The following is a 25,789-nucleotide window of genomic DNA, read 5'->3' on the forward strand; positions in this document are numbered from 1 at the left end:
AGATTCTACAATGTAAAGTGTAGAATCTGTCTTGAGAGATTACAGAAGAGTAGCCTAAATATTAGACTTGCCCACTGGCTCAGGTAAAGTGGATTTCAATATTTCCTTTAGGATGTGCCGGCCAGTGGAAAACAGCACTTGTTAAAACTTTTTTTTTTTTTTTTTTTTAAATGTAGACGCTCGACTTAATTATAGGTATAGATGCAAATGTGATCAAGAAAAATTTATTTTGTCACAGTTACCTTACCGACTTACCGTTCTCAGTTATTGACAGAAGACCACATAGGCAAAGTCCTCCTACACCATCCTATCATGGCTACCATCCAAAAACTGTCCTGGGTTAACACATTGCTGTACACTCAGCTGCTGGGTCTATTTACCTAGGAGGATTCGACAAGGTTCTGTCTTTCGTGTCTGGACACCTGATGGATTAGATACTAGATATTTTTATTGTAATTTAATGACTAATGTGTTATTGGTGCGAGTGAACAACAAAACATTAGACACCACATTACTACAGTTACCTAATATATGTGCATTAACATCAAAAAATCATATTAACCATATTAATGTGACACATATTAAATGTTATCATTGTATGACCCTCTGATTTTCATACAGATGAAACTAATTAGATCACAAAGGTATCCTACATATTAGATAGCCCATTTTTCAATGCTCATTGTAACATATTTTTCTTGGAAGTTATTCTTATGTACTAATTTTCTTCACAAAATAATCAATATCAAGATCCTGTCGTAACTAAGGAACATAACACTGCATGCAAGATCAATAAATAAAGCAACTAATCTGTGATAACTACTGTTATGCTGTTGTTAATCTAATACCATTATCAATATAATTTACTATAAATACCAGGGACTTTGTATGAGAAAGAAAACATTTTCTTGTGGTACTAGTGTCAAAATTACCGAATATACTGGGCTATCAGCTGTATTGATCCAAATTGCCCTGTCCACCGTCTGTGTCGAGTTAAGAAGAAAAAGGAATTTTCTGAAACCTGAAATCTAGTACAGTCTGTAGGGAAAAAATGTCTTTTTGTCCATTTTCCCTGTGTCACTCCAGTGTTATCAGACTTAAAAAAAAAAGGGTCCTTGAAATGATCATCAAAATGTGGTGAGAAATTCTCAGACAGATAAATCCTCTGTCTGAAAAATTAAACCCAGTCTTATTAACAAATTATCCGAGACTCAGTGATTCTATTGCATTTTAACAATGATACTGATAATGCTAAAAACAACAAAAAAATATTAAAAAGTGATGTCAGCTTTATACTGTATTGCCCTTTAGTCATTTCAGTATGTGCTCACACCAGCAGTATCCTTCCACTAATTTGTAATAGTTTTTCCAGAGCAAATCAATGGACATCTCGAACTTGGGCCTTTTGCTGTCGTGGGTTTTGCTTTATCTTATCAAAACATTTAAAACTGAATCCCATCTCTGCTCACACCCAAACTGTTGTACAGCTTTGCCTTGATATCAATGAACCATTTAAAAATATCCTCCCAATAATACTGGTGGTAAAGTATCACTTAACTCAGTAAACTGATAATGTATCAAACACAAACATCTGTTCATCTGAGAAATCAGAGACCGGTTGATGCACTCTTTGTCTCCACTAAATGAGACCCCTGAAATCGACCACAATGGTTATATTAAGTACTACAATGATTATTTGTGTGTCCACACTTACTTGAGGCTTATCCCAATGATGTGACAGACATCAGTTATCACACACCAGCCACATATTTGGATAAAAAAGACAATTAGCCTATTAGTGTGTAGTAGAGTCAAGCAATTGTTGATTCAGCTAGAAGTACCACAGTGGGAAACAATTTAGCACCACTGACTTCTCACAGGGACTGTCAGACTCCCAGAGATCCTTATGAATTACATACTGTGTTACACTATAATGACCCAACATATTAATTGTCATCATTAAAAGATGACCTCTCTCTACAGAGAACACATTAGCCTGTTTAAGAGCACTTGAAACATCCAAAGTCTGTGAATATGACAACTTTTGGATAGGCCACAAGATTTTGTATACCCTGCCAATCTAATAATGAGAATAATAATTATCTGTATGTCTGTGGGACTTTAAGTGGCCATCCTGTGCTATTTTAGACCAGAATCTATGAACAGAACAAGGAGAGACACTTTTTTGTTACATACTGGCAATCTCTGCATATATACTGTGTATATACAGCTGAACTCACAATAGCATGGCTCTTGCTAAGTGTGGGTATATGACTTCATCTTGTGCTATTTCCTGAGACATCAGCATGTCATACACAACACGGAACATGAGATACATAGGTGATACTCCTGTGACCCAACCCTTCATCTCTGACACAGAGCACTGCAGGCTGCCCCTCTCACCGTCCTGGTTTACATTTATGAAGCACTGTTTAATTTTTTTAAGAAACACTGTTTAGTCAGGTTTCTAAAGCATTTCAATGCAACAGTTGCAGAGGACCATATTTGAACCCATATTTAATAATCAGATGGATTTTTTTTGGCCCATTTTGTGCTAAAAAAAACTGCATTCAAGTCCTATAGTGAAATAACACAATTTTTTAAAAGAATTTGGGGTCTATGATTTATGATGGTTCTTATCTGACACCCTTTCATATTTCTATGTTCTCTTTGTGTTTCAATAGTATTGTACATTAACATAATCTCTGATTAATGAAGGCTTGAGCCTGAATCCTGTCAGAGCACCATTTACTATGTTATGTTATTGTAATTTGATATTGTTATAAGGTGCTCTGTGATTTTAAATGTTTTTCTGTTTTCACTGTGTTCCACCCTTGTTTTATATTGTGGTACTGTATGACAAGACAAATATGGCTTCCATTTGTATGCCTTTCAGTTTGCCATCCAGTATTAAAAAAAACTACAACTCCCAGAGGGTGGAGCTTCTACCACCAGGGTGGCACACTGGTGTATTGCATACAGCCAGTGATTAGACTGATAGTGGTTACTTTTACCAGCCTGTCCATTGTTGCCTCATGTATGCTATGATGAAGGTTGAATAGATCGAAAGTTCAACAATAAAGTGAAACACTGCATACATGTAAGCGTGCGGAAATCTTTTTCTACCCATCTACAAGCAACAATGACAAAAAAAAGACAGATTTTAGCTTCTCAAATGTCAATATTCACTGGTCTTGTGTCATACTGAAGTAAATATATTTGGATTTTTTATTGTCCACATCGTGAATACATTGAATTAAAAAAATCATCAACAGATTAATGAAAATAACTGTCAATACAATGAGAATTTATGTGCAACATCATCTGCAGATATCAGCCTAACAAACATCATGCTCCACTCTGACTGTTATCTGTCCGTAGAAGAAAGTGGCCTGACGCTCCTGGGTCAGAGCAGAGAAAGGTAACCTGCTTCCCTCTTGTGGTCGAGAGGGAACCTGCAGGCAGTCCACCCTCGTCTTACCATCAGCATCCTGCCACACACAGCAGGATGCGGAGGTATTTTCATGGTGACACACTTTACACGGCTGCTCCTCACAGTGATGTTTAAAGTCAGTGCTAACAGTAAAAATGGAGGAGGAATACTTGGAGTCATCACAGGTTGAACTCTCAGAGCTGGTAGGCGGACCAGGATGTGTGGTGGTCAGAGTGCAGGGGTCGCTGCTCCTGCCGTCATCTCCCTCCGCCCTGACCTCCTCTCCCCTGCCCACCACATTCCCCAGACCTGCTCTTAGTTTTTGCCTCAGTCCCTGGAGAGCACCCTGGAAACATTTGCTAAGCAGAGTAGTGGATTGATGTCAGAGTTCAGCAACACCAGCCAGTATGAAAAGGTAACAGCAGAGGGTGGGACGAGGCTGGATTGGCCTGAGATTGCGGTTTCTGTGGCCTGAACCAGGGCCAAGCCTATGTAAGGTGTCCAGCAGAGGAAGAAGGCAGAGATGACCAGGAAGAGACGCACCACTCCATGGTGGTTATGGTGCTGCTGGGAGTTCTGCAGCTGTGGGTGGGAAGTGCTCTGAGCCAGAAAGGAGAACAAACGTCTGGATGTAGAGTTATTATGCTCACTAGAAGAATCAGGGAGAGCATTGCTGATGTAATTCCCCTCTTCTCTACTGACCTCACTCACAAATTGTCCACTTACATGATAAATCAGTCTCGAGGGGCTGTGGAGGTTCCCACAGTGCTGGAGTGATGAATCACCAGGAGCAAAGTCAGAGCTTGGGTTCTTGCTGCGCTGCACAGAATCCTCCAATGTGTGAATTCTCCTGGCGTGGCTGCGGGCCACATTGACGATGGTCACGTAGCAGAAGAGGATGACCGCTGCCGGTATGAGGTAGCTGAGGGCAGCCACGAAAGCCGTGTAACTTGGACTGCTGGCCCAGTTGACTGCACAGCTGTACATGGGATCCACATAGATGACCGAGCTCCAGCCCAGCAGGGGAGGACAACTGGTGACCAGAGCCTGCAGCCAGATCCACAGAACCACGGCACAGGTCCTCCACAGGGTGCAGCGGGCACTGTAGTGCAGGCAGTCCATGATGGAGTGGTAGCGGTCCAATGCAATAGCAGCTAATGTCAGTACAGAAGCTGTGCAGTACACAGAGGAGGTGTAACCCATGTACAAACAGAGGTCCTGTCAGACAGTAAAGAGATAGAATCTCATCACATGCACATTCACTGCATCAAAGAAAAATAACAGGTCAACTTTAGATCATGCTTCATTCAGAAAAGTGCAGACAGTCTAAATCTTCTATTTTGATATGCTGATATTGTACTGCACAGCACTGCAGAATGCTGAGCCTATGATTGTTAGTTAATCGAGCGTTCAAGCGAGTAGCTTTTGTTACTGCTTAACACGTATAAAAATCTTTCATCCCCACTGCAGTAACTATTCTAAACATTAAATAGACACATGCACAGTCATATACCGTTTTTTCAGTCCCCTTGTGTGTTTTAAATGTGATGTGTGTTTTAAATGTGAATTTGAGCCTTGAAAGAAATCTAACTAGATTTAAAGATTCAGTTTATCAATGCAGATAGTAAGGATCAGGGGCAGGTCCACAGTATTTTCTGGTGGGGGGCACAGGGGGTAACAACAGTGAATCTGTGTTATGTCTTCATCTTGCTTTTGTTGGCCGCATTAAATCTTTCACCTTGTAAGGAAGNTGAATTTGAGCCTTGAAAGAAATCTAACTAGATTTAAAGATTCAGTTTATCAATGCAGATAGTAAGGATCAGGGGCAGGTCCACAGTATTTTCTGGTGGGGGGCACAGGGGGTAACAACAGTGAATCTGTGTTATGTCTTCATCTTGCTTTTGTTGGCCGCATTAAATCTTTCACCTTGTAAGGAAGATGCCTATGACCTTTTCATTTTCCACTGTCACTGTCAACATTAAAATTATAATGAATCAATAATCCACTCTATAATGCCATAGGCTGGCGCTAATAACGTTAGCATTTTGTATTTGTTTGGAAAACATGTTTAGTATGACGGCTGTTTTGTCGGTGAACCTTGTGAGTTGTAATGGAGCCAAATTGTGTGCTGTTACCTTTGTTAAGTGTTGCTTTTGTCCCAAATTGTGTGCTGTTACCTTTGTTAAGTGTTGCTTTTGTCCCTAGCTTTATATGAGAAGAGGGAAAGATCGCCAGCCGCTAGGCTAATTTATACAATGTAAAATGCCATAGGCTTGTGCTAATAACGTTAGCATTTTGTATTTGTTTGGAAAACATGTTTAGTATGACAGTTGTTTTGCCGGTGAAGCTTGTAAGTTGTAATGGGGCCAAATTGTGTGCTGTTACCTTTGTTAGATGCTGCCGCTGTCCCTGGCTTTATATGAGAAGAGGGAAAGATCGCCAGTTGCTAGGCTAATTTATACAATGTAAAATGCCATAGGCGTGTGCTAATAACGTTAGCATGTTATATTTGTGGGGAAAATGTGTCCATATAAAGTCAAGTGAGTGTCTGTCAATGCTGCGAGTTATAGTGAAGCTGATTTACGTTCTTGTTTTTCAAATTGTCTCTATTAAGCCATATTTGCTGTGTGTTTAATGTGTGTTTTGAATCAACAAAACTTACTTGAGGCACTTCACAGAAACCTCCATCGCCGACTAGCGTAACGTTTTGACCAATCAGATTGCAGGGAGGGGGATTGCAAGCCCCGCCCCTGGTAAGGATACATTCGTTCTGCTACCAACATCATACAGTAGAGGTAAATGGATTTTTGTTGAAGTGTTGCAAAACATCATTTTAAAATTTCAATAGCTTTCTTTAAAGAAACGGTGTCCCTGTTACTTATAATCATCAGGCTGTTTTTTTTCTTAAACAATTAATAAAGGTTCAGGGATCCAAAAATTGAACAAGCAACGAGCCATCTATTTGGCACTTACAAACGTCGACAAAGTAAATTACAAAAGGTCATGAGCTTCTGACTCTATAATTAGCCTACTCATCAAACCTGCAGTCCCAAATGTTATGTCATTAATTAAGTGGAATGGGTTTAACTTTCAAATAAACCATGTAGTTCCAAATGTCAAACAAGTCTTTGATCAAAATGGTTTTAAAACATTTCAACAATTAATACATTTTGGTCCAGATGCTCTTTCCAGAAGGTCAGAAGTCAAATGGTCTATTGAAGTGGTCTGTTTGATAAACTAAAGAGCTGCAAATGTCATGCTGGAGAATAAACACCAGCTGAATGGAATATTTCACAACCTGGCAACCCAAAATTTTCTGTCATAGTGGATTATGACAGACTGATCTATACAACATTTGTAAATGTTTTTTTTTAAACCACTAATAATGCCATTGGTGATAAAAGTGTTATAAATGGTGCCTTGCAAGAACTTTGGCCTTGAGACAAACATGTCATACCGAATTGCAGGAAAATGCATTTGAAATGATTCAAGAAGTGCACAACATGAATGAATTAATGAATTACTTTATTTCTAATAAAATAAAAACAAACAATACAAAGATAACCGTATCCCAAAAGGAGTAGGTAGAAGTAAAACGTATAGCCTATGTCCCCATCTCTTTCCTACACTCTTCTTTTAACTCATATACTATTTCAACAAATTCCCAAATTTATTTACAACTAATATACAGCTAGCCTATTTACCACCCATACGTCACTATGTTAATTTCGTGGGACATATCACAAAAGTGCGGAGTAAATAAATCACAGAAGTATAATGTTGCGTTTAAGTGCTCTTGCTCAGCAGTATAGATGAACGTTTCTTATAGAATCATTTAACACATCGTGTTTCATTAAGTTTTAACTTAACGAAATGAATAAAATGTCTCCAGGTGATTCTGTACCTGTCACTGCGCCCAAACACATAAACACCATGAGGACCTCCAGGAGCAGCTGGGTCTGCCGGGACACACCGAGCCCCGCGCCGCGCGTTCCGCTCGCGTTGGCCGCTGCTGCCTTCAGGGACACCGACCAGTGGCCATCCACGTAACCCATGTCCCGCTCCAATAACCGCTGTCCTCACATGGTTAATCACATACAAGCCTGACTTGACGGAAAATGAGTGATCAAACGTCCTCCATTTGCTCCTCCTCCGGTCGGACGGTCTCCAGGTAAACCAACTCCTATTCTTTCTTTTTTTTAGGGGAGGGAGGATGCAGGAACACCTGTACCTTATTTAACCCCTTCACTGCCGCCTTTGATTATGCAATCACTAATCAAAATAAAAAAGATAACACAGGTTGATAAAACAGATAATGTCAAAGTTTTATTTATTCAACTGTGTAAAAAAAAAAAAGTTAATTTAAAATCCTGAACTGCAATATAACATTAACAACACAGAGAATTATGTCATAACAAAATCAGAATTTATACATTATGTATAATAGTTTCCTGGATATGGACATTATAGTCCAGTCCTGGTGCCATGAGGAAAAATCTAATTGCTCACATAAACAAGACACTTCCCCCTCAAAGGGGAAATTCTCCATTAATGCATCTGCTCTGCCAACACAGAGATTGCCTCCATTAATATAACAGCATGCCCAGTGGAATATTTAGATGTAATAACCAGTCTCTCTCTCTCTATTCATGACTCTCATTAAGGCACAAGAGCAGCGATGATGACTGCTGACCACATTAAAACCTCAAAGGATGGAGTCCTCAGACAGAACATAAAAATCCTCAAGGTCCTGGCATGAACTGTAAGGAGCGTCCTCATGTTCCCCGAGATGCTTTTCACACCAGAGAGGACCGAGAGAGGTCAGATGTCACATCCATGGGGCTGCACTGCCGGTTTCGTCCTCACTTTTCAGATTTGGAGTTGCCTTCAGCTGAGCCAGAGGTGAGATGTTGCCGGGTATATTCCCAAATCAGCAGGGCAGCGCTCACATGCACGTTGAGTGACCGGGTGACCCCTTGTTGAGGGATTTCCACACACACATCAAACATCTGGAGCAAGTTGGCGGGGATACCCTCTCGTTCATTGCTATGAGAAGGAGAAGAGAAAAATGATTTACTGTGCAGAAGAAAGAGGAAAATTTAGCACCTAGTAAACATCAATGTTACAACTGTTCAACAGAGTTTTTTAAAAAAGGTTTTCCATGTTCGGTGCCAGCTGATATTAAGTATTTTTAAAGGAATAATTAAATATTATTCTCATGTCTGTACAAGAAATACAGAGCTGGAGCCAGCTGCCAATTAACTTGACTTAGTTTGCCTTTGCTTTTACACCTCGGTTTGTACCAGTTAAACAAACAATATATAAAGTGTTAATTAATGAGCTTTAGAGGTGCTGGTGGGCGTTAACTTTACACAATATCCCCCCATTTTCAAACTTAATGCTAAGCAGCTGCTGGCTCTTCCTTCATATTCATCATACAGACATGAGAGTGGTATCAATCTTTTCATTCTGTCAGCTGGTGAAGGAATAAAATTATGTTCAAATATTAAATTAAATCTGACTTTTGCTCTTACTAGGGAAGAAAGAGAATTCACTGACATAATAACATCAACTGAAATCCAGACTGACCTCAACAGAAGGTTACACAGTTCGTCTTTTCAATAGCAGGCAATATTTAGGATGCACTACTGTATTTTGTAAAACAAAATAAAAATAAGAAAAAAAAAATCAATAAAAACATTCCACTCATACACTGTACAAGAAATACTAGACATAGCCATCCTGATCTGTGCTGTGGAGGAGCAAGAGGTGGATCTGACTGAGAGTACGAGATCACTATCGTCAGACACTCATGTCACTGTGGGTACCTGCCAAGTGATATATAAAATATTAATTTCTAGTGTATTTCCTGAATTACCCTTGTTATGCAAAATATTATCTTAGTTTAAAATGTATGAAATGACCCAAAAACATCACTTTAAATGTGCTGCCTAGTAGAATTTTAACATGGGGGTCTATGGGGATTAGAGCCAGCCTCAAGTGGCCGTACAAGGAACTGCAATTTCTGGTACATAAGCGCTGGCTTCATTTTTCAGCCCCGGAGATTGCCACTTAATTCCACTACAGGATTTACATTGCAACGTGCATCCTGTCAGCACTGACTTCCTGACATCTGGTATGTAGCATCAGACCATCTGTTTTGTCAGTCTAACCCTTATGTGTATCATATACACCACAGCCCACATTTTTTGGTGAGTGGATGTTTTTAATTTTAGCTTTTATTTGGCGTAATGATGCCATCCAGTTGATTTAATTTAAAAACCCTTAGCATGAACGGCCAACTTAATCTTTCATCTTTTTCACAATTATGAGGAACACGCTTTTCATACAGATGAGTCACGAGCTCAAGTCCAAGAGCAATTCCAACTGTAATCAACTGAGTGTATACTGCCATCCAGCAATATGGGCCATGCACAGCAAACATAAAGTGCTAATGAGTCTGGCGTTCAATGAGCCCACGGAGGGTGCCACACAGTAAGAACGCCTGATTTGATGAGCTACATTTATAGTGAGTGCAACTGGGTGAGATAATGGCGACCTGATGAGAGATTAGAGCCGGGCCATGCTGTGCTGGGGAGAGCACAGCTGGGAGAGAGCACTCGAGATGGAGCTCACACGCCGGGTGTTTAAGCTAACAGCTCTGCTCGCACCTCTGTGACTGAACAGGGTGAAACAAAACAGGACACCTACACAGACGTGATAAATATTAATCTCTCCCTCTCTGGCTGGGCAGCTGCACTGCCGCAGTGCACATTTAGTGAGGAGAGTGAATCATGCTTCAGTCGCAAACTGCACAAGCTTATAATTACAGTCATGTTCACTTCTGAGGAGCTACAAATGGTTTCATAAAACTGTTCTTTCTGTCCCAGCTGATGAAAGCCACAGGGCAGCATCGCGACTTAAACTGCACTAGATGAAGGTTAAGGTTTTTCTGCTGCTGTCATCACACTGCTTGTATTGGTTTGTGTAATTTATTTCCTGTATTCTTGTCCTCAGGGAGAGCCAATTATAGTCCAGCGTGCCCCGACAGGTACGCCATGGAGAGGAGAGGCGCAGTCCCCGCGGGGAAACACACTAAACCGGTGAGATAACATTAAATAGCCCCGTCAGCTCACACCTTTATCTATGTGAGAGTCACAAGGGCATGGGAAGAAAGAGGCTTGCATGCATTTGTGCACACTCGGTCGCGTGTAGCTTAGTGCATTGATGGAAAATTTAGTATTTCAGTGGTGTCATACCCCAGAAGTAGCAGGGTCTTCTCAGGGAACTGGTAATCCTGCAGGCTCTGACTGTTGGCCGTCTGTTCCACTCCAACAATACAGTACCCTTCACTCTTCTTTACCTGCAGGAAGTCAGCGAGCTCCAATGGCTTCACCTGATGGACACATATAGGTTATTGTCTTAGAGATGACGTCAATTTACCTTCCATTTTTTACTGTTCAAACAATCAAGGTGAGACAAAACAGTCAATACACATTAAAGAGGATGGTCAGTCACACACAAAGTGATTGGGGTAGGTAATAATACTTCCTACATAGAAATCTATCACAGGCTGTCACACTGTAACATCATCAACAGCAGATGTATCACATTTTCTTCTCCACCCAGTCAGGGTGAGAATCACCAGAGGCCCCAGGATACAGTACTTAAGTCATGATATAATATTATTTTAATGTGTTGCAATATGCTTAGTATTGCAGTAACATATATTGCAATATATTGTGATTTATTACCTTTTCAGCTTCAAATTATGTCCCCCCCAAAAAACATTGTCAACATCTGTTTTATCTTATAAGATGATGTTTTCAATTGTATCTAGTGGACTGAAAAAGCTAATGATTTTATTATTATGGTAGGCTACCAAAAGTTTAATATGTATGTCATAATTTGATAATAATTAATACCAGCGTATCGATATGATATTGCCACACAAAAATATCATGTTACTATACTGTATCAATTTTTCTCTCAAGACTTGAAGAGGCACCAGGGTATGAACCGGTTTCAGTGAGCCACATTTAAGATTGTTTTAACTGAAGATTTGGATTTAATTTTGAACCCTGCTTTTCTGTTTACTGCCCTTTTCCGTCTCAGCAGCTACTATACTAGAGCCAGAAATCTCAAAATTGAAGGAAAAAACGAAAAGCTTGGGGGATAGTATTTAGCATCCGTTTACAAACCATACCATTGTTTCCCCCAGTGCTCTCATTACCACTGGCACCACTGTTGCCTCTATTCCCCACATCTTTTCTAGCTCTTCTTTCAGCCCTTGGTATTTTTCAAGCTTCTTGTGTTCCTTCTTCCTGATGTTGCTGTCGCTTGGGATTACTACATCTATCAACACTGCCTTCTTCTGTTGTTTGTCGATCCACACAATGTCCGGATGGTTAGCCATCACCATTTTGTCAGTCTGGATCTGGAAGTCCCACATAACCTTAGCTCAGTCATTCTCAACCACGTTAGGAGGTGTCTGACACTCTGACCTCGGGACTTCCAGCCCATATTCCATGCAGATGTTCCTGTACACTATATCAGCCGCTAGGTTATGGTGTTGCATGAACACCTGCCATCATTAATTTAAGGTAAATTGATGGTTAATTTAACTTCAGTTGATAGTTATTTTACTGTTATCAAACACTGAAATTATAATTAATAATGTTTGCCAACTAATTGTAATGTAAATGGATAAAATTTTATATTCTTTGCAACAATAAACTGTTAAAATACCATAAAATATGGCATGACTAATAATTAGTAAACACTGTTAATTATCAGTGTGGTTAGCACTGTCGCCTCACAGCAAGAGGGTTCCTGTTTCGGGTGCGGGAGCCCTTCTGTGCGGAGTCTGCATGTTCCCCCCGTGTCAGCGTGGGTTTTCTCCAGGTACTCCAACTTCCTCCCACAGTCCAAAGACATGCAGACTGGGGATAGGTTGATAGGTGACTCTAAATTGTCCGTAGGTGTGAATGTGAGTGTGAATGGTTGTCTGTCTCTATGTGTCAGCCCTGTGATAGTCTGGCAACCTGTCCAGGGTGTACCCTGCCTCTCGCCCAATGTCAGCTGGGATAGGCTCCAGCCCCCCTCAATAGGATAAGCAGTTAGAAATGGATGGATGTTAATTATAATTTCATTGTTTGTTCACTGTACAGTATGTATTAACTTAAGTTTAATTATCTATCAAGTTACCATTCACTAATGATGGTTATACTAAACTATTTTCTTGTAATTTCAAAACAGATTTTGTAGTTTTGCTAGTTTTCTTGGTCACAGCAGAACACAAAGCTGTGAGGAAAACTACAGCTTCCTGCTGCATTGGTCTCAGCATCCATCTGCTCTGGCCGCTGCGTGCCCTTCACGTCGATCCTGGCTGAGCTCAATTTAACCCCGAGCTAACCAGGTCAAATCACACACTTCTCAGGTTGCTGCCCCACTGAGAAAAGCTATCTCACAGAGAGACTAGAAATCATGACCGCTAGAGTGAAATGTGGGATTGTTTTATGCACTTTACCTCTAAGAGAGGAAGCCACAGCTCAGACGAGACGCTCAGGGACTGAAAGTGTTTGTCACCGACGTGGCGGAGGCTGTCTAGAACCAGAGCGCTGGCACCAAAGATCTCACAGGTCCTGCACAGACCTAAATCAACAAATAAACAGATGGGGACCTAAATGTGACATCTATCTACATATGTACTTTTAATTGTCACAAATCAACCTGTGGTTTAACAAAACACTGTCTTTTGTATGCATTTATTTAAACATAATCTGTGGCAGTGATGACAGCAAATAAGGGCTACCAGTCTCATCATGGCACAGAAATAAAAAGCTACACCTGTGATGTCAATTGGAAGGGCAATTTTAAGTAAACCATTTACAGAACAGCTAAGCCAATGTTCTTGCTTACATAATCCAGCATCAATATTGGTTTTGAAAATGGGTCTTTTCCTCTATATACAAATTCTGATTGATTCAGCCCCTTATCATCGGAGACAAAAGCGCTGGAGTACCCTTTCAGAGAACATAAAATAGAAGTGCCTGTGAAGCTGGGCATCCCCTGTCCAAAATCTGATAAGAGGGCTTGAGAGATTGGTCTTAATGGCAGCTGTGTTTGACATTTCTGCTTGGATTATCATTGTGAAACCAAATAAAAGCCTGTGATGTTAGTTCTTTACAGTATTATACAAATCAACATTTACACATATTTCATTTTCTGAGAGACGAGGAAATATGACAAAAATGTGAAGAATGTAATTTGTCGTGCTGCTCCTGACCTCCTAGATTGGTGGGCTTGTCGATGAGCGAGGCTACCACCAGCAGGGCGCCATGCAGTTTGCCCAGTCGAGCAGCCCTCTGCTGAGGAACCAGCTGAAGTTCGGGCTCCTGCTCCTGGATCCCCAACCTCCAGGGAGTGATCTTCTTCTGCACCTCTGCCCAGCGCTCCTCCTTATTCTGCTCGCCTGGGTGATAAACAGAGTTTTCACACATTTTCATGGTCAAAATTTCAAAACTTTTTCATGAGGACCCATAATTAAATGTCAATGACCATTTACAACTTGTGTACTTAACTTCACTTCAAATGTTAATTATATAATTATGGGTGGTCTGCGGACAAGGAGCAGTAGAACTGCTCCATCTCATAAATGCAGTACAATCTAAAAATAGCATGAGGGCATAGGTATGAGAACTTTGGGATTCATGACCCTACATGTTAAATCACACTGCCACAGCTTTATATTTTCTTGCCCCACTTGCCTGGCATTATTCAAAAACGTCAGATTCAAACTGTATTCAAATATAATTGGCATTCACAGGAGACGAAACATGGGGAGAAAATGAAGAAATGTATGTGATGATAAACAAAACGTCACTCATTGACGCATCAATACTGGAGCTACATTACGTCAGCAGCTGCAGAAAATAAGTTTGCAGTTATGTAACACTACATGGAAGGTTATCCATGAAAGGTCACTGTAGCACACAAGATTTCATGGCCTTACCAAATTTTTTATGGATTTTATTAATCCAATCATTTCTCAAGGCCTGGAAAACAAGATTGTAGAATTCCATGACTTTTCCAGGTTTTCCATGACCATGGAAAATAGGTTGATCTTAGTGAATTTCCATTATCGGAATATATATGAACAACTTGTCCAGCAGCATCCAAAGAAACTGCTGGGCAACTAACAATCAAAAAAACAATAAAGATCTTCATTTATCACTGGCATATTTCATAATGAAAGACACCCATGCCTAGTGCTTGTGAGAGGCAGACTATTTCAATTTCAGATTTATTCATAAAGCCCAGTATCACAAATCAGATTCTGCCTCAGAGGGCTTTACAGCATAGGACATCCCTCTGTCCTTGGACCCTCACAGCAGATAAGGAAATAACTCCATCAGAAAAACCCTTTAACAGGGAAAAAAATGGTAGCAACCTCAGGAAGAGCAACTGAGGAGGGATCCCTCTTACAGGACAGACAGACGTGCAATAGATGTCGTGTGTACAGAACAGATCAACACGAGGATCTGATGAATGACCAAACCTTTGTCCTGCTGGATCCAGTCTCCAGGCTGGAGCTGGCTCAGGTCAGGAGCAGGATTTCTCAGAGGAAAAGATGGACTCTCAGAGAAACATGACAGTTTCTCAAACTTCCAGGGTGGAATCCACTCATCATCGGCCAACTCTGACAGACTGGGGAAAGTATAGAATATAGTCTAGGAAAGCAAAGATAGGAAACAAGTATGTTATTACACCATGGTACTGTGTTTCAGTGGGTTTCATCTGTTCAGCAGAAACATGCTCGCACACCTCAACACTGTAATCCCTGATAGGGTGAAAGGCACCAAAGAAGAAGTGCTCCTGAATCCTCGTCCAGTTCTTGTTGGCATTTCTAAATGGTGAGACAATAAAAAAAACGCTTAAATAAATACATTAGCATACTAAAACGAACTTTCTTTTGCGACTGTTGTAGCTGTAGCTCTCACCCAGTGCTCTGCATGGCCTCAGCCTGGTTCAGACAGGCCTTGATCACAGTGGACAGCCCTCCCAACCCATCAGCACCGTCCTCTGCCCTGTCTCCAGCCAAGCTCCACACCCTCTTCAGGGCCAGTAAGGCATACAGACGCACGCTGAAGTTATGGTTGAAACACCACTGCAGGATGATGTCCAGCGCTTTACGCAAATGCACAGCCTTAAACACACAGGGAGAGAGATGTTACAGATACAGAGAGGCGATGAAAGAGGAATGGTGTGTGAGTGGAGAAACAAAACATCAAAGGCTTTACCTTATCCTTCAGATTAGGAATGATGACATTGAAATGTACCAGGACTGACAGGAAGGTGCAGATGCTTGTTTTGGTCTTGTCATGATCCTGTACAGAAAACACAGAGATGAGTCAATGATTTAACCATTCCACTCAGAACACAGTATTTTGTAGCAGATTGGTATTCACAGAGGCAGCTCACCCTGTTGAAGCAGCCCCAAAAGCTGTCCATGTGTTGTGGATAGCGGACGAGAATCAGAATCATCATCCACTCCATCAGGTACTTGACTGAGGCCTGGTTGCTGCAGAATCCAGCTTCAAACACACTGTTCAGCACAGCGGCGACAAACTCCTGTACACACACACACACACACACACACACACGCAGTGTTACTTTCTGAGTGGTTATTTCCTGTGTGATTGTACGTGTGAGTGTAATTGTCTTACCTCTCGGAGTTTGGGCAGCAACAGCAGCAGTGCTTGCCACACTCTGTTTTTGACACGATGCTGCAGGGAGTTGCTATAGTAACGTACTTTTGACTTTGATATGTCATTATCCTGGAGAGATTGGGCAGAGAAGTGGAAGGAGATAATGGAAAACGGTGTTAAGTGTTGTTAAATTAGCTGTAACTGATGCTCAACTCATTATCTTAATGAAAAAATGAAATTCAGAAAATCGTATCGCAAAACAAGTATTTATTGCCAACACATTACTTATTGTGGGGGATGAGAACATTACAGGAGGCGCTGAAATGATTTTAGGTTGCAATATGAAATGTCAGGATTAACATATCTGCAAAATATTCTCAGATTAAAAAAAAAAAAAAAAATCAAGATATATGGGACACAATTCACAATACAGGAATCTGATTTAATTGTTCTGTGTTCAAGTTGTCCACTTTTTTATATTTGAAAATAAAGACCTGTTTGTAGAGTTGCATGAACATAAACTACATTATCTTGTGGGTGATTTTGCACACATTACCATATAATACTGTATTTCGATACTGAAAAAATGTACTACTGATAATAAATTATTTTGTGACACTCATTTCAACTGTATCCCACAGACCAAATGCATTTATATGTCTACCTTTTTCAACAAATCCATGACCAGTTGCTCCATCAGTCTTTCATGCTGCTGATTCGAGGAATCCAGGCGGCTGAGGAAGGCCAGTACACATGTGCGAGGCAACTGGTCATCCCTGTTATCACTGTAAAATAAAGGCAGTAGTTAAAGTATGAAAACATCTGCACAACAGGAGTGACCTCTAGTGGTACTATCTTAAATTGCAGCCATACAGAAGACAAATGGCAGCATGCTGTGGAGAACAGCAGCGTACCTTGTTACAGCCACATTGGCAGCACACTCTTCACCGAGCTGCTCCACATATGTTTGGATATCCTGGATGAGCCTTTGAGAAAGAGCATGATAGAGTAGTTAAAATAGCTCTGGGATTAAAAAAAAAAACAAAAACAAAAAAATCAGAGAAATGGTGTTGAGAGTTACCGTTGATCTCTCCTGAACACAGGTCCATAGACACAAGCCTCTGTGAGTATGTTGATGTGGCTGAAAACACTGGCAAACACTGTGTCAGCCATGTCACCGCTGCCTCGGTCTGTGGGCAGCCATGTCTGACAGCAGTGTTGAAGCAGCACACCGAGCACTCCGCTCTTTGACTGAGACAGCTCTATCAGCTCAGCAGCAATCTGAAAACAATCACACCACATATATGTAACGTGTGATAGAAAATCATCATTCTCCTTCCTTTCCAAGTTAACCAGCATGACTTTATTCACCTGTTTCAAGGTGGCCAGAAGTGTCGGAGCAGAAATGTCCGTCAGCTCAAGCAGTTTTCCGTGGAAGGCCATGGAGACGAAACCTTTCAGGGCCGGCCAGAAATCATGGGCGGTGGTGTTAAGCCCCTGCACCAGCTGCCAGCTCAGAGTCACAGCCTCCACACACAGGGCCTCCTCATGAGGCAGTAGCTAGGACCAAGACATTGCCGAACCAGAAACACACTTTATCAAGTATTCTTCATCCTATAACTGCAAAGAATTTCTTGTTATACCTAAATACCTGATTTCAATTGCTTGACTCACTTTTGGCAGCACTGTCTCCATAAATGTGAGCACAGGCAGCACCAGATCACTGGGCAGCAGAGCCAGGGCCTCCACACTGCAGCTCAGAGCAGCCTTGAGAGTCTCAGACACTTTGGAAATCTCTACAGACTCAGGGATCCCAACAGCCTTGATCAGGAAGCTCAGACAAATCCACTGGTCCCGCATAAAATTGGCAGCGATGCGTCCCCAGTCCTGCAGCAGACGACCCTGCATTCCTACATCACTGGAGAAAGAAATTATTTTACATTATCATGCCAGTCTGGTGTTTTAATACATCAAACACTTTAAGGCTTACTGAATAATCTGAGCAGACTTTCACTGACCTTGAACTGTCTCCTGTCTGTGGTTTGTGCAAGCGTTTATTAAAGTTTCCTAAAGAGGGCTGACTTTGGGGGGAAGTTGACACTGGATCGTAGAAGTACTCGTTCAGTGTTCTCAGAGCAGAAATGGTCTCTGATTGCATGTCAATCACTTCCTGCCCAACAAAACCACATACCATAGCCAGGGATGCCATAGCAACTGTCTTAGCTACCTGGTTTGCCACAGAGTGGATCTGGCAATGGAAAGACAATCAGTGTTGAATAATCAAGCAACCAAACTGATTTACGAAATTCCTGTCTGAGCTTTGTACCTGCTGGCTTGGTTCTTGCAGGACCTTGATGCTGTACTTGATGAGTTTGGGGAAATATGTCTGCTGCATTTTACCGAGGTGCTGTGGTGTGGAACTGTACAAGACCACCAGCTGCTTCAGGACACACAGATACAGCTCTGCCCGCTCCACATCAAACAGCTGTGAAGACAACAGCACATGGATACATCACAGCTAACCACTAGGGGGGGTCTATGCTAATGAAAGTGGGGGTGACTTGCATGACTTGTTTACCTCCTGCAGTTCCCCAAGCAGCCGCCTCAAGATAAACTCCTGGATTGGATCGACGTGTTTAAAAATTAGCCTCTCCGTGGCAACCATCACAGTATCCTCTGTGAAAAGCAGAGTGACAACAGTTGAATGTCACATACTCATGAGTCACTTAATATGTGAACCATGAAAGGAAACGCTTTTTCTATATGCATGTAAGGGCCTGAAGGATTTTGGCAGAGTTAAAAGGACAGTTCAGATCTTTTGAAGTGGGGTTATATGAGGTACTTATCCATAGGCTGTGTATTACATACAGTATCTGATGTCAATCGGCATGCCCCCAGTTTGAAAAAGCAGGTAGGAATACCACCAATGTAATGCTGTCAAAGGGTCAACAACAAAAGCTAAGCACCCGAGACGTCCCTCTCCCCAACGACGCTTTCCAGCTCCTCCTGGGGGACCCCAAAGTGTGCCAAGGCCAGTTGACATATGTAATCCCTCCGGTGTGTTCTGGGTCTACTGAGTTTATTTAGGAGGCTAAAATATGTTTTGTCGCTGCCCCCGTCCACAGCAGTACATTGCCTAGCTTCTGAGGTGATACTCCTTCCTGCTTCTCCAAACTGGGGTGTGCCAACTGCCATCTACTGTATGTAATACACTGACTATGGATAAGTACCCCATACAACCCACCTAAAAAAAATCTGAACTATTTCTTTAATGGTAAAAAATCTAAATGTCTGAGGGCTGAGATGTGCTGTCATGAAGAAATTATAATTGAATAAACTGCTAATCAGAAGCTAGCTGGGTTTCCAAATAATGTTATGAAGGTTTTCTGGCTGGATTCTGCAAACTAACAATTGCTGTGTTGTAGACTGAATAAGAGAGGAGCAGGGAGGAGAGGAATAACGATTAGCTCACTGCATGAATGCACCGATCCATCTACTGTAACTACTGCATATGTATGAGGGCGGACTTGACAGCTGTAACGATGAATCAGTGTTGTCATTACGAACCTTGCTCCCCTCCAGCATGCTGACAGCTTGGTGTTCCTCCAAGCTGGAACAGTCGCAGCACGAGCTGCAGGCTCTTGTCACTCTTGCGCAGAGGCAAGTAGATGTTGGTGCTGACTCTGCTCAGGGTGTCCAGCAGCGGAGACAGTAGCGTCTCCAGAGTGTTACCGACCTCTGCTCCGAGTTGATTCCTCTCCATATCCACACACAGCAAAATGGCCCTGGCCAACTTATCGGCCTCTCTGGAGTCGGGTAACCTCTCAGTGTGACCTGGAGAGCAGGGAAACTATTTATCTTGTCTATAGATAGAATCAGTCACTTTATCAATGACTGTCCCGCTTACCTGTGCTGGCTGGGACTCGGAGATAGGCGTGTATCTCGCTTTGAACGTAGTCTCTTACAGTTTCTTTCTTAGTGGCAGCACCAGCACAATCTCCATCCATAATCCTCAGCTTGAAAGTGCCTTCATTGTCCAACAGCCAGGCACACGCCTGCAGCAGTGACACAAATATGCAGGGTACCAATTAGTCAATTATACAACTTTCCTAATGCGTCATTAAAAAATATTTAGGATGAGTTTTCCCCTGAAATGTCTCTAAAACAGCGTACCTGATTCCAAATCTGCGTCCCTCTACACAGTGACTCGTCTGCACGGAAATCCATCAGGAAACTAAAAACATCATCGAGGGTCACCGAGCTCTGAAATGAGATATTTCAGTTATGCAGCTCACTAACTTTAAAGCTGTGTATGAAAGCACAGGGGTTGGACAAAATAACAGAAACACCTTAGGACAACACACAACACAGCAGCCCTACTGTGAGGTCAGTGTTTGGTTTTTGTTGTGACTCTCAGAGGTGTTAATTTTGATGCTGTAGTTTGTGGTGTTTCTGTGAAAAATGTCCCCATCAAGTGTCATTCAGTCATTTCTGTTGGATATTAACATAGACAGACTGATCCTCTTTGCAAGTCCTCACACCTGAAAGGGTTCCCACACCTGCTTACACATCAAATTCAAGGACTTCTATGACTTTCCAGACCCAATTCCCTCAAATTTTAAGTCAAACGTGGCGAAGTTTGAGAGAGAGCGTGCGGCTATTGATGCACTATTACGCACTTTAACATGCTGCTTGTTTTCTATGTGTTGTATTTATTATAGGCTTTTAGGTTATCTAATTATTTATTATAGGTCTATCTTAAATGTTATTTATCCTGTACGCTGCTGGACCTGGGTAACAAATTTCGTTCCCTCATGTATTTAACATGTTTGAATGACAATAAAGTGAACCTTGAACCTTGAGATTCTTTTAACATTGGCTTTTCTGCTTGCTTTCAACTGCTTAAGCTGGATCATTCGACTTCAGTCACTAATGCACACCATGAGACCATCGCACTTTCTCAAGCCAGGTGACGCTCAAAAAAATTACACAACTATGGGAAACACACGTGCAGACAGCGGAACCTAACCAACTTACTAATGTTAAGTTTAAAAAATATTTAAAGAACTTAACTTTCCATTCTTGCACAAAATATATAAATTCAAGCACTTTCGATGTCCTATGTCTATTTATGCCTATTTTTAAAAACTTTCATGGTGTTTTTCCCCTCACACTCATAAACTTTCGAGAATTTCAAGGACCTGTGGGAACCCTAATTTGATGAGGTGAAACTAGCAATTTTATATATACTTTTTAATTTTGGTTTGATAAATATCTTCAATGATTAACTGTGAATCAAATTTGTTATTAATTGATTTTCTGTTAATCAATGTTAATGAACTATTAAACAATCATTTTTTTTATACATTTTTTTTTTTATTACAAAATCACCTCTGTGGTCTCAACTTGACCCTCATCACTAGTATTATGTCCATTATCTGTGTCGTACCACTTCTGTGAGACAGAGGGCGGTATTCAGCAGGAAGCACTGAGCAGCACCTCTCAGCAGGACTTGATGAGTGATCATGGTGCAGCGCAGTACCTCCCTGTAACACACAGCAGATAAATGAGCTGCCATATCAAGCGTAACCAGCTCTGACACAGTCTGTCTAACTGTAACCATGATGAGGTACCTGAGAGCGGTGAGCCCGGCGATCCCCACTAGTGGGCTCGGGGGGAGTTCAGATAGAGCTTGAGAGAGGAAGAGGAGGGGTACTGCACACCAGTGCTTCGAGCACAGCTGCTGAATCATCTGCAGCAGCAAACGGCCTACAAAGCAAACACAAAGGTCAGAGGTGAAAATGCATTTTAACCATGAGAAATCAGTCAGGGCTTTGTGGCTTCAGTTTTCCTGTACCTCTGTGCTCTGATGGTAGGCTGCTGAAGAAGGAGGCCATGAAGACTTGGAGTTTAGCCCCGAGCTCAGGACAGTCTCCTACTCTCTGCCCGACTGACCTACATGTGGACAGACGGTTAATGAGAGCTGGTGCAGAAAACACTTCATAACCTAATTCCTGCTTTGATTTATCGGCTTAGTGTATAGAGTTTAAACCCACACCTTTGGAAGAGTGAAGATTCAGACAAAACATCCATAAAGGGGCCCACAATGAACTGAGGAGCAGACCAACAAAGGAGGAAACATTAACGCACATATTTAACTTTGAATAATTTCTGTCAAATTGAATAGATCAGCCTAAATCACATTAAATAAACTGTGTGTGAGCCTGTACCTGAGAAAAGGCCAGAGCAAAGGCTGGCTGCTGGAGGACATGCAGCTCGAGCAGATGACACACTCCCTCTCTCATTAAGGATTTATTCTCACTGTGGAACATGCGCTGGTACACACACAGCAGCCAGGAGGGGTGGAAGAAGACTTGACCTGAAGCTGCAACACAGACAGAGAACTGACAAAGAGGAACAAACTACCAGGTTGGCACTTCACACAACTGCTTTTCTGCTAAATTACTTTTGTATCTTTTAGGCTTGAGCAGTATCTAATTTTCCATTCCTTCCTGATATTTCACAGGGGTTTATGGTATATGATGATATTTGTGTAAAAAGCAAACAAAAAAAAGGCATAAGCTGAGCTACTGATGACAGAAGTCACTGTAAAACGCATGAATATGCTGTGTGTCTGTGTGCAGACAGCCTACTTTGACAAGTCTCACTGGGTTTAAATACTCATGGCTCAGAGAATAATGAACAGATATGAAATAAGTGCCCATCTTGCTGGAGGACACTTGTTAGGGTGGCGGCTTTCTGAGAATTCTCAAGAAAAATAAACTATATCTGAAGCTGCTGGTGACCTTTTATCGCTCCACGATTGAGAGCATGCTCACATACTGCATCACGGAGTGGTACGCTGGGAGCTCCGCTGCAGACAGCAAGGCTCTGCAGACGGTCATAAACACAGCCCAGAGGATTATTGGATGCCCTCTGCCCTCCTTGGAAGAGATCTCCAGCTCCCGCTGCCTCAGAAGGTCCAGCTCTATCCTCAATGACTCCCACCCAGCACCTCATCTGTTTGACCTGATGCCCTCAGGCAGGCACTACAGGTCATTGAAAGCCTGCACATTCAGACTAACATACAGTTTCTTCCCCTGGGCTGTAAGAGTGCTAAACAAACAATATCTATTCACATCAGTGGGCTGAATAGAGATGATGTGTTGAATAAAAGTTCAACATCTCATGATAAAGTTATGTGGCAGTATCAAACAGGGGCAGAGACATTTCTCTTTTTCACCAGTCCTAAAAGGTTATTTTCACCACTTGCCATCTGTCTCAGCTCAGCAGCCTGTTCAACTAGTAGAGCCTGACCTCTAGTGGCCCGTACTGTGCACTACAATACATCACCACAATACAGCATCTCTGTAACAATTTAATAGAGAGGAATATATGTATTTTGAGGGTAGTGAAAGTCATACCTTTGGGATTTCTTTTTTTTTTTTTAAAGATATTTTTGGGGGCATTTTTTAGCCTTTATTTGATAGGACAGACAAGTGTGAAGGGGGGAGAGAGAGAGGGAGTGACATGCAGCAAAGGGCCACTGGCTGGAGTCGAGCCTGGGCTGCTGCGGCAACAGCCTTGTACATGGGGCGCCTGCTCTACCACTAAGCCACCGACGCCCCACCTTTGGGATTTCTACAAAGCCTGGTATACTGTTATACCTTGATACTGCCCAAGCTTAGTAAATTTATTTAGTTTTTGTAAAGATATAACCAAGTTCAAATCAAGACTTTTACAGACCTTTTTAATATATGAAATTAAAGACCAAACCTGAAACAGTAATACACATTATATATACATGTGTGTGTTTATGTGTGTGACACATGTGTAAGTACTCTTTCCAAGTAAACACAGTGATGTCAGTTCAAAATTAACAGTAACGAAAAATGACAACAATTGGGTGAGTTTAAGTTTAATGTAGTAAATGTCTGTCATAAATGCTACTTATTATTACTACAATATTCAGAGAAATACTGTGGGTAAAAAAATATTTTTATTCGGTCTGTCCAATGATTGTAAACAGTCACTGGGTCTATCAGGCTGGAGTAATTTTCACAGTAATGTGACTGAAAATATTTAAGGCCTATCAAATCAGACAATTTAAGACTTTTTAAGGACCTGTTGACACCATGTGCATTTGGAAAAAAAGCCAAAAATGCATGAAATAAAACTCATTTGCTGAAAAGAGGCGGAGAAGAATTTAAAACTCATTTTTTAAACAATCATTAAAAAAATGTATTACCTTGACTATCATTCACTGTTGTTTGGATCAGTGTGTCTATTCTGTTTAGAACTGGCCGGACGACATGAACCTGCAGAGGAAAAAGAGACAAGCAAGCTGCATCGTGATGCTCAAACTGACAAAAAAATCAACAGTCATGTGGGATTCTCTACCTGGTTTTCCTCCAGTGTCTCCATCACCAGTGCATAGTCCTCCCAAAACTCTCTGAGCAACTTGCTCCTGTTAGGAGCCCATTTGAATAAGATCTCATCTGCAACAGTTTCAAGAACAGCATGTAAACAAACCAAACAACACCAGTGAAATTAAAGTTGGTACAGTGTCAGCATATCTGAGCATCTCACCTTCCTCTGATGGAGAGACAGGACAGTCCACCCCCTCCTCCTCTGACAGGGCCACGCACATTTTCAGCAGGTACAACGCCCTCTTACGTGACAGGCTGTCTCTGTGCGTCAGTCCATCCTGAACCATCCTCCAGAATTGGAGGGACAGACGAGGGTCGGGCTCACATGAGGAGGAGGAAGATGAAGAGGAGGGAAGGTAGTGAGGTTTCAGCAGGTGGTCTGACAGGGCGGTCAGACACAGCAGTGCCCGCTCTGTGACCACAGGTGTGCTGTCAGTGGAGTGCCAGCTGCACAGGTCATCCAGGATCAACTTGAGGATGCTTGTTAACTTCGCACCGCTGCAGCAGTTCAGGACAGTTAGGAGAAGCCTGACTGTGATTTTAGACACCAATGCATCAGGGAGTGTTTTGATGCATGACAAGGCAGATGACACTGTGGTGAGTGTGAGCTGTTCATCAGCTGACAGAGAAGGCACAAGAGCAGCCATGACTTCAATGGCAACCTCCACGCTGAGTCGTCCCGGAGCGGGCACCTCCTCCTCTGACAGCTGGAGCGAGGGCAGGACAGACAGAGCCACTCTCCCCGGCACAGTCTCATCACACAGCCGGACACAGATGTTCAAGAGTCGGCATGCAGCAGCAGTGCTCTCCCTGCACCGCATGTCCTCACCGGCTTCTGCTGCTATCCCGGAGAGGAGAGGCAGACACTGTGTCCAAATCATCGAGTCGATTTTACTTTTAATAGATCCTCTTTTCGCAGCTGAAAACGTAGTCGTGTCCGAGTCGGCCAAGAGGGGTCCGAGTCCTTCAATGAAAGCTGTCAGCGCTTCCACTCGCTCCGTCCCCGGCCATGAGTCACGCGGCCAGGTTAGAGACTCAAACAAAATGTCGTAGTCAGGAGAGCTGGACAGTAACGCGTTAATTAAAACAGAATACATTGTAGAGAGACGCTACACTGCCAACAACAAGCAAGCTAAAGATACCCTGCTACCTGCTCTTCTCACCGCGTCCATAAGCTACACGTTTTTACAATCGGAATGTAAACTTCCGCATACGTA

At 42.0% G+C, this 25,789-nt stretch overlaps 1 protein-coding gene across 1 annotated transcript; it reads right to left on the bottom strand.

Annotated features, from left to right (window-relative positions):
• Positions 1–7,031: 7,031 nt before the first annotated feature.
• tarbp1 (TAR (HIV-1) RNA binding protein 1) lies at positions 7,032–25,762 on the bottom strand. The gene is made up of 29 exons (XM_050071736.1): positions 24,733–25,762; positions 24,544–24,641; positions 24,392–24,461; positions 22,374–22,528; positions 22,202–22,254; positions 22,001–22,098; positions 21,777–21,912; positions 21,593–21,689; positions 20,317–20,406; positions 20,051–20,198; positions 19,711–19,977; positions 18,722–18,819; positions 18,470–18,628; positions 18,162–18,391; positions 17,818–18,061; positions 17,515–17,703; positions 17,225–17,424; positions 17,058–17,129; positions 16,808–16,928; positions 16,162–16,272; positions 15,917–16,066; positions 15,736–15,822; positions 15,436–15,641; positions 15,260–15,341; positions 14,994–15,165; positions 13,722–13,907; positions 12,963–13,087; positions 10,693–10,829; positions 7,032–8,479 (listed from the first exon to the last, which is right to left on the bottom strand). Exons 1-29 carry the CDS (start codon positions 25,667–25,669, stop codon positions 8,296–8,298), a joined length of 4,902 nt encoding a protein of 1,633 aa, XP_049927693.1. The 5' UTR covers positions 25,670–25,762; the 3' UTR covers positions 7,032–8,295.
• Positions 25,763–25,789: the final 27 nt, after the last annotated feature.

The sequence above is a fragment of the Epinephelus moara genome, chromosome 19, assembly GCF_006386435.1.
Source record: "Epinephelus moara isolate mb chromosome 19, YSFRI_EMoa_1.0, whole genome shotgun sequence".
NCBI classification, from domain to species: domain Eukaryota; kingdom Metazoa; phylum Chordata; class Actinopteri; order Perciformes; family Serranidae; genus Epinephelus; species Epinephelus moara.

Bases quoted from the DNA above. Each gene is read 5' to 3' on its own strand.
- tarbp1 (XM_050071736.1), bottom strand. From the start codon at position 25,669: ATGTATTCTGTTTTAATTAACGCGTTACTGTCCAGCTCTCCTGACTAC. The intron at 24,642-24,732 runs GTGAGATGCTCA...AAACTGTTGCAG, and splicing joins TGTCTCTCCATCAGAGGAAG to ATGAGATCTTATTCAAATGG. The intron at 16,273-16,807 runs GTAGACATATAA...CAATCTCTCCAG, and splicing joins TCATGGATTTGTTGAAAAAG to GATAATGACATATCAAAGTC.